This window comes from Notothenia rossii (assembly GCF_949606895.1).
Source record: "Notothenia rossii genome assembly, chromosome: 8".
Lineage (NCBI taxonomy): Eukaryota > Metazoa > Chordata > Actinopteri > Perciformes > Nototheniidae > Notothenia > Notothenia rossii.
Genome location: NC_136906.1, coordinates 76,565,337 through 76,585,180, shown reverse-complemented (window position 1 = coordinate 76,585,180; position 19,844 = coordinate 76,565,337). Strand labels below are relative to the sequence as shown.

General features: G+C 40.3%; 1 protein-coding gene across 1 annotated transcript in view; it reads right to left on the bottom strand.

Annotated features, from left to right (window-relative positions):
- The window catches only part of man1a1 (mannosidase, alpha, class 1A, member 1), a 168,112-nt gene that overhangs the window by 104,412 nt on the left and 43,856 nt on the right, over positions 1-19,844 (bottom strand). Inside the window, exon 3 of the mRNA XM_079644772.1 lies at positions 11,937-12,052. Within this exon, the coding sequence (XP_079500898.1) occupies positions 11,937-12,052 (116 nt within the window). The remainder of the gene's footprint in view (positions 1-11,936; positions 12,053-19,844) is intronic.

The window sequence follows — 19,844 nt, the reverse complement described above, 5'->3', positions numbered from 1 at the left end:
TATATAAACCGCAGCGTCGAAAAATAGGGAAAAAGGCGCGGCTTATAGTCAGAAAATTACGGTAGTCAATTCTAAAATGCTAAAAAGAACCCCTTAACATTAGCATGTTAGCATTGTCTTTGTGAGCATTTGTTGGTGTTAGTATTACATCTAAATCTAACCTCTTAGTATCATCAACAGCGTTTCCACCAGACCAGGGCTGAGAGGGCGTCCACCCGGGTCAATTTTGAATTGAGCCGTCCTTTATAGATACTATCTCTTTACGTTAGTGATGGGAATTACGGCTCTTTTTAGTGAGTCATTTTACCACAGTTTACCACGGAGCCTCAGTTTAGCCGCTGCGAGGCTCCGGCACTCGCAGCCCCCACGTGTGCTACACTAGACCCCCCCCCCCCCCCGTTCATCGCGTCCAAATCGTGCACGTTCCGTGTTGTCCTGTGGCAGGCACCGCCGATGTTGGGGAAACGATCTTCAATACTCCGAAAAGAATCCCACCTGACTCCTTTGCCCCTCCAACAGAGGGATGTCCTTGTCCTTTTTCCCTTTCGTCATTTCAAGCGATAAATACTCTCGATCTTCTCTCGAATTATTTTTTTTTTTTTGGAGGCCCTCGGCTCGAGTTCAGGGCGTTCAGAGCTGAATAATGGTGTCAAATGACGGCAAGACGCCCCCCTGACAGAAACGCTGATCATCAATATGCCTAAATACAACCTTTTGCGAAACCAAAGTTTGGTTTCACAAAAGATTTTTCAACAATTTAAAGCTTTTTATTTTTTAATGGAACTATTTCCAATTTGTTGCACAGCATTGGAGAGCTTCATGTCCCCACAGTTAAAGAAGAAACCCTTGTAAACCAAACACTTCCTTGAATGGCACTGACAAAGTGCTGCATCCAAAAATACAATGCCTCTATTTCCAGACGGTTTTTGGCAGAGGGAAAGTGACAAATAATAACAAAACATGTAACTTTGCAAAGCCATTTGTCTCAGCAACGGAACAATGCAGACTCCTCTGCCTCGCTCCGTTTCTCTGCTCACGTCTTTATGAACAGATTCCTGAATCAGATGAAGTTTGTGTGCCTGACTGACAGCCCTCATAAGTCACTGCTGTCAACCAGAGATAGGACAATAGACTGGAAAAAACAAATTACATGCTAGACAAAATGTGTCCTGTCATTTCCCCCCGAAACAAGTCTGGATGACGGATTGGGAAGTTAGATGGTGTTGCTAATTCTACCTCATTAAAAAGTCGTTATTTCCTCCAGAGCCCACAGGCAGATGGGATGGAAACGGACAATCATTATTTCCACTACCTGCTGTCAATAAGAAGTGCCATTTTTACTATGGTAGAAAAAACAGCAAAAATGTAGTCACTACTTTAAACTGTTGACTTTGCAGTTTTGTGGCGTTATCTCTTTCCTGCAAGAGGTTTTTACAAAGTTGGTGTGCATAAAGTCAAGTCTCCTGATGTTGCTACGTTAAATCCATTTCAGAGCGCACAGGAAACTGACTCAGCATGGTCTTTTTTTTTCTATCTTGGAACTAATTACTGCACGCAGCAAGATTAATCAATTAGACAATGGCCTGAGACCTCATCGGATGCTGTTTTTTTTTAATGAATGGCTAGTTTTAAAAAGGGACCTGATATGCTTTTTGGGGTTTTCCGCTTTCCTGTAGTGTGTTATATATTCTTTTGTGCATGTAAATGGTCTGAAAAGGCTAAAATCCTTTTCTCCCTACAGTAACACAGTGACATCACTATGTAATACTCACAATTGTATTAACTAGCGCTCCAACACATTGTACATGATAGGCTAAGGGGCGGGACATCTCTAAGCGGTTGACCAATCACAACAGAGCCGGCCAGCTAACCAATCAGAGCTGTTAAACAATCAGACTGTTAAACACCTGAACTTTTGAAACCACATCCACAACATTAATCTGGCTGCAATTTAGAAATTATGTATCTAATATATCATATTCAGTCCCTTGCATATAGACTCTTATTGCACTATTCCACTTTTTTTTACTATTTTTCTTTTCTTATTTACTTGCACTATTTTTTCAGTTTTTTCAGTTTCATTGTGTTGCGCTGTTGGAGGAGCCTGTGACCTAAGATTGTCATTGTCATAACTACACTGTAGCTATGTACACATGACCAATAAAAGCCTTGAACCTTGAGCAGACTGGGCTCTGGTTTCAGAGAGGAAGTGAAAAGAGGTGCTGCAGCACAGGCAGTATGAGAAAAATAAAGAGCTTTTTGAACATTAAAGAATGGAGACATATCATAGTAGAGACAATACATACTGATATACACCTGAACATCAGCAGGAGAGGACTCTTTAAAGTAGAGACACTACATACTGATATACACCTGAACACCAGCAGGAGAGGACTCTTTAAAGTAGAGACACTACATACTGATATACACCTGAACACCAGCAGGAGAGGACTCTTTAAAGTAGAGACACTACATACTGATATACACCTGAACATCAGCAGGAGAGGACTCTTTAAAGTAGAGACACTACATACTGATATACACCTGAACACCAGCAGGAGAGGACTCTTTAAAGTAGAGACACTACATACTGATATACACCTGAACATCAGCAGGAGAGGACTCTTTAAAGTAGAGACACTACATACTGATATACACCTGAACACCAGCAGGAGAGAACTCTTTAAAGTAGAGACACTACATACTGATATACACCTGAACATCAGCAGGAGAGGACTCTTTAAAGTAGAGACACTACATACTGATATACACCTGAACATCAGCAGGAGAGGACTCTTTAAAGTAGAGACACTACATACTGATATACAGCTGAACATCAGCAGGAGAGGACTCTTTAAAGTAGAGACACTACATACTGATATACACCTGAACATCAGCAGGAGAGGACTCTTTAAAGTAGAGACGCTACATGCTGATATACACCTGAACATCAGCAGGAGAGGACTCTTTAAAGTAGAGACACTACATACTGATATACACCTGAACATCAGCAGGAGAGGACTCTTTAAAGTAGAGACACTACATACTGATATACACCTGAACATCAGCAGGAGAGGACTCTTTAAAGTATAGACACTTCATACTGATATACACCTGAACATCAGCAGGAGAGGACTCTTTAAAGTAGAGACACTACATACTGATATACACCTGAACATCAGCAGGAGAGGACTCTTTAAAGTAGAGACACTACATACTGATATACACCTGAACATCAGCAGGAGAGGACTCTTTAAAGTAGAGACACTACATACTGATATACACCTGAACATCAGCAGGAGAGGACTCTTTAAAGTAGAGACACTACATACTGATATACACCTGAACATCAGCAGGAGAGGACTCTTTAAAGTAGAGACACTACATACTGATATACACCTGAACATATGCATAATACATTATTTTTAAGTGTCAAGGGGTAACCTGTATTTGATTTATTAAAGCTTAAAACAGCAAAAATATGCACCTGTGGTTTTCTTAATACAGGAGTATTCCTTTTTCCGCCCCATCAATCTCTTTATAGATTTTGACTGTAATTTTAGTTTCAGAGCGTTTTGTCTGACACAGGACGTCTCAGGAGGGATATAAACTTGGTACCTCTGTGCTTTCTCTTTAAATAGATTTAAAAGTGCTGTTTGTGTAGAAATAAATGGCAGTGTGAACTGTGTCACTCCTGCAGTGAGAGGTGTTGGAGCTACAATCCTCTTCTGTCAGGTTTTAAATGAAAAGAAAACAACCTTTCACTCACAGAGATCAGTGAACAGAGAGTCGTGCTAGTGACTGGTTTTACACGAAAACGAGGTGTGCAGTTTAACGGAGATGTATTATGACACCAATACACTCTCAAAGTTTGGGCCTTAAATACGATTATTATCTATAATACCCACAGCAGTGTTCATTTCATCCACAAAAAATATGGTGAACATTTTTCGTCAACAATTTTTTTTACATGACTAAGACGAGACGATGACGAGCTAAAAATAGATTCTTGATTATGAAAACCATGACGAAATGTATATTTAGTTTTCGTTGACGAGACGAGATGGGACTAAGGTGTTAACGGTTGACTATTGGACATTCAAAATGCAGCATGTTTTCCCCCAATTGTCCGTCTTGTCAAAATGCATCTTACGTTTCTAACTTGCAATATCATTATTTCCTCTCTCTTCACTCCAGAAGAAGCGATCTCCCTGTGCCTCGTATGTGTGCGGGGGGCGGGGCCTAACTCTCTCCCTCCCTCTCTGTGTGTGCGGGGGGCGGGGCCTAACTCTCTCCCTCTCTCTCTGTGTGTGCGGGGGGCGGGGCCTCTCTCTCTCTCTCTCTCTGTGTGTGCGGGGGGCGGGGCCTCTCTCTCTCCCTCTCTGTGTGTGCGGGGGGCGGGGCCTAACTATCTCCCTCTCTGTCTGTGTGTGCGGGGGGCGGGGCCTCTCTCTCTCTCTTTGTGTGCGGGGGGCGGGGCCTAACAGACACCCAGCAGCGGCTGGCACAGATTTTAAAGAGTAGTAGTACCGTTAAAAACCTTAACGATACCCATCCCTAGATGTTACAGAAGTAAAGTGTAAAGGGAGTGAAATACTGCTTTACGAATTTCAACACTTGATGCTGTCACCTTGATTCCAATTTCAGATTCCTGTATTTGCTTAACTGAATTGGTTTGAAGAGAGAAAACATTTTTGACTAAAAGTAACATGTAATGATTTTTCATCGACTAAAACTGGACTAAAACGTTTTGAGTTTTCGTCGACTATAACTATGAAGGATAAAAAGGACTAAAATGTGACTAAATCTAATAACCATTTTCGTCTAAAGACTAAATCAAAAATAGCTGCCAAAATTAACACTGACCCACAGTGTTCATGAGAAAAGAACTATTTACAGTGTTTTATAAAAAGCACAGCAACCTGCCCATCAGAACACGTTTAGCTTAGAGACAGTTGTCTGACACAGACACGTTGCATAAAGACATCAAGAATATTTGCATTTCCTCCTTCTCTCCATCTGTTACGCCATGTCTTCTTGGCAAAGAGTCCAAGTCTTAAACCATCTCCCCTTGTTGTTTAGTAAACATGGGTCATCCTCTGTCTCTTGTTATACATTTTTCTCTCTTTTCTGTATCACCGAATCATTTTTAACACGTCAGACCGACAGTTCAAACTTGTGTTTTATGGTCTATGAACAATTTGCTATGTTCAAACAACTACTTATTTATGCTTTCTCTGTTTGAAACACGCCATTTTAGCATGTTTCAAAACTCCTGAGGGCTCATTTGAATGCATAGTCTCTGAATAATGTGCATTTCTTCATGGATTGACCATTTTTTATACATGTACAGTATTATATAGCATTTAAACCGGCTTTATGATAAAAAAAAAAGGAATGAAAATCTCCCTTTTTACAATATGGGACCCTTAGAGAGTCCTAAAAGTTCTGGCTCATTGGCAGCATTTTCCACTTTTAAATCGCCTCTGTGATTTAAAGACTTTCTTGGATCACTTCCTTCGAGTCGCAAAATGCTATTATCAAAAGACTCAAGATACCCCATGCACAAAAGTGCTTTTCTCCTGGGAAAAGCCTTCACAAGGCAAACCACGCTAGACCAAATGTAAAAGAAAATCCCACCCACACAAGGATAGAGATTTAAAAAGCACATCTCGTTGCTTCATAAGATCTAATATCGAAGCAAATGTCAGAAAGCAACATGAGAAACACAACGTTCGTTACTCTTTATTTTTTAATGTAATCTGTTAAAAAAATGTGTCCGTCGTAGTTTCTCAGTTTGATCGAACTTTAAAGGTCCCCCATCATACTGTTTTTCATCAATATATTATAGGTCTCAGATACAAAAAATGTCTCTGAAGTGTTTGGCTCCAAACTCCAAACAGATCATTGCAGCATTACCCATAATCCCCTCTGTTTCAGCCCTGTTTCCAAAGTGCTGATTCTGTCTGTTACTTTAGATGAAAATAAGGAGCCCCTCCCCACGCCCCTCTGAGAGACATTTGGTTAAAAAGAACTCAATGGTGCTCTAGGAGGAGATTCAGGTTATAAGGTGGGGGGGGGGGGGTTACCTTGGTTGCTGATTGGCTAATGGTTACACAAGACAAAACATCGTTATGACATCATAAAGTCGCCAAAATCTGATCAGCTCATTTTCAGACAGGTTTTTATAGAAATGGATAAAAAAGAGAGAATCTTTGTTCCTGAAACTTTCAGAGTCTCTTTCCAAAGAGGGGACACATGTTGATGTAGAAGAGACATGAAGAAGAGGGGACACATGTTGATGTAGAAGAGACATGGAGAAGAGGGGACACAAGTTGATGTAGAAGAGACATGGAGAAGAGGGGACACATGTTGATGTAGAAGAGACATGAAGAAGAGGGGACACATGTTGAAGTAGAAAAGACATGGAGAAGAGGGGACACATGTTGAAGTAGAAAAGACATGAAGAAGAGGGGACACATGTTGATGTAGAAGAGACATGAAGAAGAGGGGACACATGTTGATGTAGAAGAGACATGGAGAAGAGGGGACACATGTTGATGTAGAAGAGACATGAAGAAGAGGGGACACATGTTGATGTAGAAGAGACATGAAGAAGAGGGGACACATGTTGATGTAGAAGAGACATAAAGAAGAGGGGACACATGTTGATGTAGAAGAGACATGAAGAAGAGGGGACACATGTTGATGTAGAAGAGACATGGAGAAGAGGGGACACATGTTGATGTAGAAGAGACATGAAGAAGAGGGGACACATGTTGATGTAGAAGAGACATGGAGAAGAGGGGACACATGTTGATGTAGAAGAGACATGAAGAAGAGGGGACACATGTTGATGTAGAAGAGACATGAAGAAGAGGGGACACATGTTGATGTAGAAGAGACATGGAGAAGAAGGGACACATGTTGATGTAGAAGAGACATGAAGAAGAGGGGACACATGTTGATGTAGAAGAGACATGAAGAAGAGGGGACACATGTTGATGTAGAAGAGACATGAAGAAGAGGGGACACATGTTGATGTAGAAGAGACTTGAAGAAGAGGGGACACATGTTGATGTAGAAGAGACATGGAGAAGAGGGGACACATGTTGATGTAGAAGAGACATGGAGAAGAGGGGACACATGTTGGTGTAGAAGAGACATGGAGAAGAGGGGACACATGTTGATGTAGAAGAGACTTGAAGAAGAGGGGACACATGTTGATGTAGAAGAGACTTGAAGAAGAGGGGACACATGTTGATGTAGAAGAGACATGGAGAAGAGGGGACACATGTTGATGTAGAAGAGACATGAAGAAGAGGGGACACATGTTGATGTAGAAGAGACATGGAGAAGAGGGGACACATGTTGATGTAGAAGAGACATGAAGAAGAGAGGACACATGTTGATGTAGAAGAGACATGAAGAAGAGAGGACACATGTTGATGTAGAAGAGACATGAAGAAGAGGGGACACATGTTGATGTAGAAGAGACATGAAGAAGAGGGGACACATGTTGATGTAGAAGAGACATGGAGAAGAGGGGACACATGTTGATGTAGAAGAGACATGAAGAAGAGGGGACACATGTTGATGTAGAAGAGACATGAAGAAGAGGGGACACATGTTGATGTAGAAGAGACATGGAGAAGAGGGGACACATGTTGATGTAGAAGAGACATGGAGAAGAGGGGACACATGTTGATGTAGAAGAGACATGGAGAAGAGGGGACACATGTTGATGTAGAAGAGACATGAAGAAGAGGGGACACATGTTGATGTAGAAGAGACATGGAGAAGAGGGGACACATGTTGATGTAGAAGAGACATGGAGAAGAGGGGACACATGTTGGTGTAGAAGAGACATGGAGAAGAGGGGACACATGTTGATGTAGAAGAGACATGGAGAAGAGGGGACACATGTTGATGTAGAAGAGACTTGAAGAAGAGGGGACACATGTTGATGTAGAAGAGACTTGAAGAAGAGGGGACACATGTTGATGTAGAAGAGACATGAAGAAGAGGGGACACATGTTGATGTAGAAGAGACATGAAGAAGAGGGGACACATGTTGATGTAGAAGAGACATGGAGAAGAGGGGACACATGTTGATGTAGAAGAGACATGAAGAAGAGGGGACACATGTTGATGTAGAAGAGACATGAAGAAGAGGGGACACATGTTGATGTAGAAGAGACATGGAGAAGAGGGGACACATGTTGATGTAGAAGAGACATGAAGAAGAGGGGACACATGTTGAAGTAGTAGAGACATGAAGAAGAGGGGACACATGTTGATGTAGAAGAGACATGAAGAAGAGGGGACACACGTTGAAGTAGAAGAGACATGACAAAGTGGATTTTTCATATTAGGGGACCTTTTCATTTCTTCACGAAAATATCATATGTATTTATTGCCATCCCTACCATGTAACTTAGGTTGCTGTCAGATGCCATAAAATCAATGCAACCTTTCAGAGAAATGTCTCCAGGTAAGTGAGACGAAATGTCTAAATGTATGAAAACACTTGAATGCCTCTTTAGTAACATGAGGAAACCTAAATGGATTAAAATGTTGCCTTCCCATGGTGCTTCACAGTTACTGCCTCGTCATTAAAAAGCACTTATTCTAAAGCTATGCAGAAAGAGTGCGGGGTATTAAAGGTATCGCTAAGTGTCAACGTTATTCTACAGCAGCAAGTGAACTCAGCACATCAGAAAACAACGGACCTCCTGCTGTGACGATGCTGTTTGAGTGACAGGACCACTGCTGCTGGAAACCTCTGAATGATGCACAGGGGGCTGCTGGGAAATGCAGGTGTGAAAGCTTACACATCTAAAGATTTGCATTCAGAACAGTAAGGCGGTTTAACGCTCACCTGAAGGCATATTTGACTATAGCATGCTTCAAGTACACATTCTTTGGCCTAGGAAGCAATACGTTATATATGATCAGGAATATTCGCAGTCACGACTACACTTAGAGACATTGTTTGCTTCTTGATGAGGAGCTCTTAACGGGGATATTATAATGATAATGCTTTTACAATTAAAGCATCCATCAAAGTGTGAGTTTGAGCTTTTTTTTTAAAGATATATCTACACGTTATGTCATTGAGCTGATTCTAAATTGCCCATGTAAGATTTTCCCCAGGGTCTTAACTCTTAAGTGTAATATTTTGTATGCTTAGCCACTAAAAAATAGAAGGTTCATGGCTTACTATTTTGCCATGGGCGTGAAATAAAGAATGCATGGAAACTAAGCTAGAAAACAATCTTAAAGTAGAAAGCAAGCTCATATCAAACACAGGAGAGTTTGATTTCTCTTACTTATCCACAAAGAGGCGTTTGAGTGTGTGTGTGTGTGTGTGTGTGTGTGTGTGTGTGTGTGTGTGTGTGTGTGTGTGTGTGTGTGTGTGTGTGTGTGTGTGTGTGTGTGTGTGTGTGTGTGTGTGTGTGTGTGTGTGTGTGTGTGTGTGTGTGTGTGTTGATGTTGCCGCACTTTTCCATCCCCCTATCCAAGCTGGAAAACGAGTAATAAAATGTGAGAATTGTCAATCACACTTTAAACTTCAATTACCTTTAATCAGATATTTTCCTAACTTGCGCTCATAAGGCATTATAAATGCAATATGATGATTATATAATCAGGAGATGATATAATGCACATAATGAGCTGCAAATTGCTGGGTGTTTAATATTTGATGTGGTTAATGTGTCCTTAATGACGTGATAGGAAACCTAATATCACCGATGCCGGCATGATTACAATGTTAGAAACAATTATCTCAGCTTCTAATGGGCTCAGCTGGTAATGGATCAAAATGCTAACTGTGTTATTAAAGTCATTGAAGACATCGTTCCAAGAAGTCCTATAGAATGAAAGTAGGTAAATGAACATAAGAAGTTAAAGAACGAATTTACAATAAAAAAGTAAAATAAAAATATGTGTATAACCATAATAAGGTGATGTAAAGTATCCAATAAAAGATCAAATATAATAAAACCGAATAACAATTTGTATATAAATGTAAGAAGTTCAAGTTACAATATGCAATAAAATGTTGAATAGATATAAATATACAACCATAAGAGGTGTGTGTGTGTGTGTGTGTGTGTGTGTGTGTGTGTGTGTGTGTGTGTGTGTGTGTGTGTGTGTGTGTGTGTGTGTGTGTGTGTGTGTGTGTGTGGACAGGAAATTAGTGTATTGACACTGATTATTCTTCCACAACCCAAACTCTGGCTTTCAATATTCAATCACATATCTCCCTGCGTATCATGTGTCTTCTCTGTTAAAGGGGCCCCCTGCTGCTCATCAGGTTCATATCAGTATGTAGTGTCTCTACTGGGACATGTCTCCATGCTTTAATGGACATGTCTCCAAAGCTCTTTATTTTTCTCATACTGCCTGTGCTGCAGCACCTCTTTTCGCCCTCCGTCTGAAACCAGAGACCAGTCTGCTCTGATTGGTAAGCTGGCCCGCTCTGTTGTGATTGGTCAACCGCTTAGAGAAGTCCTGCCCCTTAGCCTATCACGACACAACACGTACAATGTGTTGGAGCGCTAGCCAATAGAAGTGCGAGTCTAACGTAGTGACATCACTATGTTCACTATGTATGTGTTAAATGCTTTTGCTAAGTCATGTTGTTTTAAGCTTGATATCATCTCTAAAGTCAGATATTTTTCATTTTTTCTTGCCATTAAAAGTCCAAATAAATCTGGTAACATGTCTTTAAGGCTTCATTTGAAAATTGGCATCAAGTTTCCAAGGTGAGCAAGCATTTTCTCCATTTCATAAGCTTTAGATAAATAGGTTATGGGCCGTGGAAGTCATGCATAACATCATATGTCCTTGGCATGGAGCTTTCAAACGGTTCAAGAGTTTCTCAGAGTTTTAATGAGAAACCTTTGCCGTTGTTGTCCTTGGTGACGGCACGATGCAACACTGATCACGTTTACTTTGACGCAGCTTGGTTACACACACAGCTGACAACAGAATATATATAGATACTGTACTTCAAGAGAGATGTGTCCGTTTCACTTGAACAGGCTTCTGTAACCATTACATCTTGTTGTAATACTTTCATCATGTAATATTGACATTACACTTCCTGCCCCCACTTTCTCTATTCAAATGTTTATTTTAGAAAGTGATGTTTTCTAACGCCTCAAACTACATTGTTGGAAGCAGAATACTATTTTACTCACAAAATATTTCAAATAGATTTGGCTTAAACTCAGTAGACAGGTGGAGATCTGTTTTTGGGATTTACGCCCAAATACTAGTATGAAATGTTGCGTTCAAATGCAGCTGGGAAATCAAGAAACCTAGGATGTTTACTAGGGAAAAGCAACCGGTGTCAATGTATACATACTAAAAACTATAAATACTGTAGCTGCTTACATTTCTGTTATATTTCACCTCCAGTAAGTCGGATAAAGGACGCCACATTTTGTTTTTGTTTGCATGTCTTGAATTACATCGTGACAAAATCTTAAACACTTCAACAATTGGACGTTAAAGGTCTTTCAAGGATCCTCTCTACCACTGACGTCAAGGAGTCTAGCCTCTATTGACTGAATAGCTTGTGGAAGCGAACCGCGGCTTTTGTGAAATCAATTTGACACACACACACACACACACACACACACACACACACACACACACACACACACACACACACACACACACACACACACACACACACACACACACACACACACACACACACACACACACACACACACACACACACACACACACACACACACACACACTAAACCTAACCAAGTCTTCACCCTAAAATTAATGATTCCCCTGATGGGGACCTCCATTTTGTCCCCATAAGGGAGGCGAGTCCCCACACGTGGCTGTGTAAACAGATTTACTGTAGGTCCCCACAAGTATAGTAATGCACACACACACGTCCTTACCACATTAAAGTCGAGGTTCTTCTCCACCCAGTCCGTAGCAGCATCAAACTCTTCAAACATCTCCATGATGTAGAGAGTATCCAAAGCATCCACTATTGTCGCTCCCTTTATACTTCCTGCAAGAGAATGAGGTATCAAGATTAGAAATAAATATCTCAATACACATTAGTGAAGGTTGTTGTGTCTTAAATAAAAAGGTTTACATATCGTCTCTTCGCTAAAAATACTAGGAAAAAAGCTGGTCTTAAAGTGACGTTTTTTTAAGACCAGCTTTTTTCCTAGTATTTTTTAGCGAATGACAACAGGTGTTAGCAACAGTCTCATTAAGTAAAAAACTGCAGCAATTCAGAGATTTCTGAAGGTGGAATAAATTATTTAGCTAGACAGATGGCGAGAGGCAGTGATTATTGGCACTCATGAAACATCGAGAGTATTGCAAATCTCTAGATATTAGCCTCATAGCAGGAGAGAAGACATATAGAAACATCATTCCAGCCCTGTCTGCCATTAATAACAAAAACCTTAACAAATCCAACAACACCGCAACACCTCAGTCTGTGTATGTGCCGGGAAGCTGGATAAATCATTTAGCATGCAGCACGAGCGCTCAGGAAAGCTTTCATTCCTAACATATACAAGATTTCCGAGCTATCTGACCACTTAGAGGTGAGACAGGAAAGCCAACAACACATTTTAATGGAAAATGGGGTGGTGAAGAAAGAGGAACAAGAATGAGTTGGAAAAAAATGAGAAATGAAAACATTACAAGCAAAGAATGACAGAGATAAAAAAAGAGTAAAGTACAAGTATGAAGTGTAGAGATAAGATGTAAGCCAGGTAGCTGCAGGGTTGGTATTGTTTAAGGTGTGGGTTTATCTCCCCCTGTGGGAGGAAGCGAAGGCAGCTAAAAGCTTTCCATTAGACACAATGCTGAGTCATCATATGCTCAGAGACACTGCTGCCCATCACTCGGGTTTTAAAAAACTGTGGGATGACTAATCTGTTTTAATTTGTGAAGCAGATTTGGGTTACAAAGCAATAGATGCATAAATTCCCTGGATATAAATGGTGTTTAGCTCAAAAAGCAAACCTGGATATTAAATGGAATTTTCAAGAGAAGATTTGTCTATGTTTGTGGCAGATACATAGCTAGATACGGTCATCTTTATACACGGGAAAAAGACTGAAATAATCTCATTTTGGATAAGGTTCAACACTGGCTGAACAACATTTGCTTACAATTAAACGTAAAAAAAAACAGTATGCATGATGTTCAGTAAACCACCAGTCAACATCGAAGGATCCAACGTGTTTTTAAACGGAGCAGAAATAGAGCTAGTCTCCCACTTCAAGTATCTTGGAGTCATACTGGACTCGAACTTGACTTTTAAGAAACATATTAAGAAAGTATCCAACACTATTAAATTCAACTTGCAACATGTTAAATAAATTAAACCTTTTTTTAACTGTCAATGCTGCAAAGTCATACCTCCACTGTATGATTCTATCCCACATTGAATACTGTTTCACAAACTGGTCGTTTGCTTGTGCCACAAACCTGAAACCCATAGAGCAGCTGTTCAAGAGAGCTATCCAGGTGTTTGACAGAAAGCCACATTCATACCACCACCGTACCATCCTGCAAAAACACAATTTCTTGAGTTTTGACCATTTTAAGTCTTTTAAAAGTATGTGTTTTATTTATAAATGTTTACATGGACGGACTGCCCCCCCCCCCCCCCATACTTCCTTAGGGGAATTCATCCACAAAAAACACACCGGACGCTGCACTAGGTCAGAAACCAGAGGAGACTGTGAAGTCCACCGCAGACGGACCACTTGTGGACAAAGTGTCCTCTCCATTAAAGGCAGCTCTTTGTGGAATAGCCTCCCAACTGAGATACGGGACTGTCCCACTCTCAATAGCTTCAAAGGTCAACTCAAAGAATGGTTGAGAAACAAACAGACGTGTAATCACCGCTACATGCACTTTAACACAGGGGTATCTCCTCTTGCACTTTATATGTCGTAGCTGCTACTTTGTACTGCCATGTGGTAAATGCTTGTGTGTGCTGCTCAGGCTCTTTCTGCACATCATGTATTTATTTTTGCTATGTATATAAATGTCATGTTCTTATATGTTGTATGTGACGGACTACGGATGGAAATGAGCTCAAAGCTAAAATCTGGCATATTTACACTTTGAAGCATTACTTAAGTGTTCATCATTGTCCCTGTTCAAATAAAGGATGAAATGAAAATTCATTAGCCGAGATAAGCAAAAAGACTCAAAATACGAGACTTATTCAGACCAATTCATCAACATTTATGTTATAGTATACACATGTCTATTGCATCTTTAAAGGGGCCCTATTATACTTTGTGGGGTTTCCCCTCCACTGTAGTGTGTTATACAGGTTTGTGTGCATGTCAATGGTCAGCAAAGGCTTAAATATGTAATACTCGTGCTTCTATTGGCTAGCTCTCCAGCTAATTGTACGAGATAAACTAAAGGGGCGAGATATCTCTGATCGGTTGACCAATCACAACAGAGACGGCCAGCTAGCCAATCAGAGCAGACTGGGCTCTGGTTTCAGACAGAGGGTGAAAAGAGGTGCTGCAGCATAGGCAGTATGAGAAAAATAAAGAGCTTTTTGAACATTACAGCATGGAGACATGTCGCAGTAGAGACACTACATCAGGGATCACCAACTACATTTGTCCAAGGATCAAAATGTATCCAATAGAGACTTTCGCGGGCCAGCGAATTTTGAAGTCGGTGGCGGGGGGGTGCTAGTGGAGCACGCTCAGGTACTGCGGAGCGCATAAAGCTTAGCAGACTCTTCACGCTAACGAAGGATCCCTTCTAGGCTAATGTCCCGCAGCTGCTGCCTCTCTGTTGGACTCCGGTACTGCACACTACTCACGAGACGTTGGGGGAGGAACGCATTAACCACTCCGCCAACGCCACAGTCACCCCCGTCGTGCGGGCCGGATGAGAATGTCTGGCGGGCCGGATGTGGCCTGCGGGGCGCCAGTTGATGGTCACTGCACTATATACTGATATATATGAACCTGGAAATGAGCAGGGTGAAACGAGGTGCTGCAGAACAGGCAGTATGGGGGAAATGTTGTTGTTTCATTGTTCTTTTTTTTATTTTTATTATTATTATTTTATTAGTCAATTTATTTAACATTTCAGAAACAAAAACATTAATAATATATATATATTTTTTTTCTTTTTTTTTCTCACTCAAATTAATAATTATAACAAAGTACAAAAATAAAAAATAATAAAAAATAAAAATAAAACTATAATAATTCTCAAAGTCTCTGTCATGTTCAACAGGGGCAAGAAGAAGCTTAAAAAAACTGTTCTGGTCCGACCCCCTCTAGAATATATTTTTCTTATAAATAAAATATTAGGTCATCGTCATCAGCGACATGTTTGTCTTGTTAATTTGTTTGCTTTTTTACAAAACAATCAGAAAGAAATTACTTTTACAATTACAAGAAATAACAACAAATGGGATTTTACAGGTCCTGTTCATAACCATTAATGATTTGGCTCCTAAATAATTTTATATTACATTGTGCAGTCAACACTTATGGAACAGCAAAAAAAAAACTGTGAAAGAATGAAATGTTTCCAGTATTGATGTTATGTAAGCTCAATAATGCCAGGATGTATTGTAAGTTTCATTCACAATGTGTTACTTCCTTATTCATATCCTGTGTCATTCTTACTGTGTTCCTCCTCAAGCAGGAGTAAAATACAAATATCCGTACCACTTTCATGTCTGGAAGTTTGCTGCTGGAGCCAGAAGGCCATTAGTATTGTACAATAAAAGTGTAATCAATCAGAAAACGACTCAACATTAAACTTGTGTCATTCGTCACGCCTGAAGAGAGAAGGAGAGAGCGTGTGACGAAGGTGTCAGCAGATCCAGTTACTGCTGTCGTGTCTCGTCCTTCCTGTTTTCCATCCATCTCACATTATCACCGCGCTGACGCCTCCAGAGTGACAAAGAGAGGACACTTCTCACCAGTCTATTGTCTTGTCACTGCGCTTCATTCCCACCCACTGCTCACCCTGTGTCTGAATGTCTGTGGGTTTTGTACAGATGGTCAAAGAGTGACCAGAATAACAACGCTATAATTATAAAAATAGACGTTATCGGGAAAAAGGACAGATTTTTATAGCGTTTGACATTTCGTCGTCTTTAAAGTAAAGGATATGTTTTTATGAAATGTCTTGCTGATTCGAAGTATTGGTGATGAGTAATGATATCTTTTTGACACTGAGGTTTTTATTGTTCATGTTGAAGTCCAATTCGACTAACATCTGCCACAGTTAAGAGATCCTGAATACTTCTTTGAAAACAATATAATCTTCTATACATTAATCCTCAAGGGCGACTGTGGCTGCGAGGCAGTGAGTCGTCTTTCAACCAGAACGTTGAGGGTTCGATCCCAGCCCATGCAGTCTACATGTCGATGTATCGTTGGGCAATATACTTAACCCTGAGTTGCTCCCGATGGCCAACGGTGTGTTAATTAGGGCACGTGTATTTTGGTGTATTCACGGCATTCATTTTGTTATTCTACAGTATTGTTGTTTTATTGATATTAACCCAATTTGTGTTCTTTGAAATTGAAAAGAATATCGCATTGTGTTTGTTACTTTCGTGTATGGTTAAGTGTTAGCACCCCCGGAACAAGCTCTTGCGTTGATATTGGAGATTTCAATCAATTCAATGTTTTTTTTTAAATGGGAAAAAAATGAAAAAACAAACAAAACGAATATGCGAATAACGAAATTGAAACCTGAATAGTACTCCAACGAACGAATATTCGGGTACAGCCCTAGTGTGAATGTGTGTGAATGTTAGGTCCTAGAGCAGGGCTTCTCAAACTCCGGACCAAGGTCCGGATCCGGACCGAACTGCAAGTCAATCCGGACCGAACCCTGTGTCCCGTTATTACAATTTTTTTTTTTTTTAAATAATAAAAGAATAATAAAAATAATTTCTGATTCTGATGTAAATTAAAGTGGACCTATCATGCTATATTGGAAACATATATTCTTGGAGCATGCCTATACAAAACATGTCTGAAGTTTTTTTGCTTAAAATACCAAACAGATCACCCATTGTAGCCATGCCTCATACTGCTCATACCCCTCTTTTGCAGCCCTGTTAGAGAAATGCGGATTTTGGGTCCTTAGCTTGAGAAAAATAACAAAAGGAGGTGGAGCAAATGCCTGATCAGAATTCTACCGGAGATAAAGTTAAATTCTGCTGTGATGAAACGCCATCCTGTTTAAACCACGTCAAGGATTATTTCTGAAACAGTATGGAATGCTTTTTCTCTTGCGGGTTTATCACAAGGCTGAGTTCCTTTTTTATTTCCTGCTTTTTAAACACATGTGCTCTCCAGTACAGGTTAGCTCTGAGTGTTAGCGAGGCTTGCTAATGTAAACAAAGACGAGATTACGTCCAAAACATGTCAGGCAATGTTTCTGATAGCAACTTTTCTGTGGGTCCGCTGCCGATTTGACGTCAGATCGGCAGCAAATCTGTATCCGCTCGTTGTTCACCTGTTTTTAAAAGATTTGGGTACGGAGGAAAAAGAGAGAGGGTTTTATTTTCTGACGCTGCGTGAGTTCCCTGACGCACCGGGGACATATCTTTATGTATAAAAATACATCACAAAGTGCATTTTGCATGACAGGTCCCCCTTTAATGTATATTTTCTTGTGTCTGACGTGTTGTGAGAATGAACGTGCATATATATTTACTTGTGTGCGCGAGTGTGACACGCATTGCAGACCGCAAGTTAACCGCAAGTTTACCTTGAGGTTCAAGGCATTGGCTACAGACAAACTGTGCCATTTCTCCCATTACTTCAAGCCATCATACTGTATGTATGTATTGAATGTGTGTGTGTATACAGGGGCGTAGTTTAGCGACAGGCAAGTGCTTGGACCAGAAGGGGGGCCCCAAATAAAGTAGATTAATCCAATCCAACTTTATTTATATAGCACTGTAAAACCTCCAGACCAAAGTGCTGTACAGAGAGATACATAAAATATAAAATCACACAGCTCAGCTCAAAAAACGAAGTTTCGGCTTGCTCACGATAACAAGCCGAAAATTCGTTGCTCCGCTCCGGGGGGGGGGGACTTTACTGGCATTGATCCGGACCATTGACCCTGTATACAATTCACAAGTGGACCTTGAACAAAAAAGTTTGAGTACCCCTGTCCTAGAGTAAGGTACACTGCTCTGTATGAATGGGTGTGAATGGGTGAATGACATGTAATCTGTAAAGCGCTTTGAGGGGTCTTAAAGACTGGATAAAGCGCTATATAAGTACAGTCCATTTAGAAGTTACATGACACTCAAATCAAAAGTTAAAAATATATTCACATTTTGTTGTGTAAAGCTAAGCCGACGCAAAGAAAATTGTCACAAAGTTAATTGCTAGTAATTACTAATTGCTTTATGACCATTAACTTAATGTATTAAATCTGAAGAACACTTGTTTTTGGCAAAGATGACACTAAAAGCTCCAGTCGTAAAACAAAAGGCTAGCATTTACTTCGGGACCAAAAATGCAGATGTTACTCGGACAGCTTGTCCAGGGTCATGCTGTCCGAGGGGAATCAAGAACTAGAATCATCTTGTGACCAGATCCAGGACTGGTGTGAGTGTCCGGATGGGAGGACTAAGACAAATGGAGACAGCATTACTCTGAGGTCTGAGAGGTTGTGAGAGCAAAGTCCGATGATCTCGGAGATGATGAGCGTTGCTACCGAGGAGTTTGTTTCTATTTGCGAGCATGGAGAGTTAGCAGATGGCTCAGCAGCGTCTCTGAGGCTTCTGTGAAACACGAGTGCTACGGAGGAGGAGGAGGAGGAGGAGGAAGAGGAGAGAGTCTGGGAGGCTTCTCTATAGAAAGAGCAATAGTTGACAGGCCTTGTGAAATGTTCTGTAGGTGGTAGGCTTATTGGAACTCTAGCATATGTACAGGTTTCTTTCCCAGGAAAACCGCAGAAAGCGGAGTTATCTCCCACAGTTTGACTCTACGTCTTCAGAAAAGTGTTAGGGATTGGCTTTTTCCAATAGTTTTTTCTGTTGCTACCAGTGATTATGTTCAAAGCATCCTTCCTTGAAGCTACATTGGAAAAACTGAATGTATTATCAAATGTATTATGTCAATAGATTTCCCGAAACTGTATAAGGTTAGATGGAAGCAATTATATTCAGTTTTGAAAGTTATAAGGCAGTGTTTCCCCTACCATTGTCTTGGAGCAGACTTGGCTGCGCCCCGCCAACGGAACCCCGACAATGGAACTCCGCCAACGGAACCCCGCCAACGGAGCCCCGCGCCCCCCCCCTGAAATTCAAGGTGTTTAAAAATATATATATATATTTTTATATATATATATTTTTTTATATGTATTTTTTTTATATATATTTTTTATATACATATATATATTTTTAATATATATATTTTTGTAATATATATATATTTTTTCATATATTTTTTTGTAATATATATATATATTTTTTATATATATTTTTTTTATATAAAGCACCAAATTGCAACTAATCTATATCTACTGTCCCTTTGCACATTGAACATGTGCTCTTTTATTACATAAACTAAACACTTTAATTTTAAGTTTTTAGTTTTTGATCCTAAGAAACACTGATGCATTAATCAATAACAATAATCCCAATGCCACTGCCCCCGCTCAGGCAGCACCCCCCCAAAGCAGTAAAGCTAGGGGAAACACTGTAAGGTAACTAACTAACCAAATGCAGTTATGTGAAATATGTTATACGTTTTTTCAGTGTACTTCTCATATTTGGTGGATATCTTGTTTATGTCATTAATCCT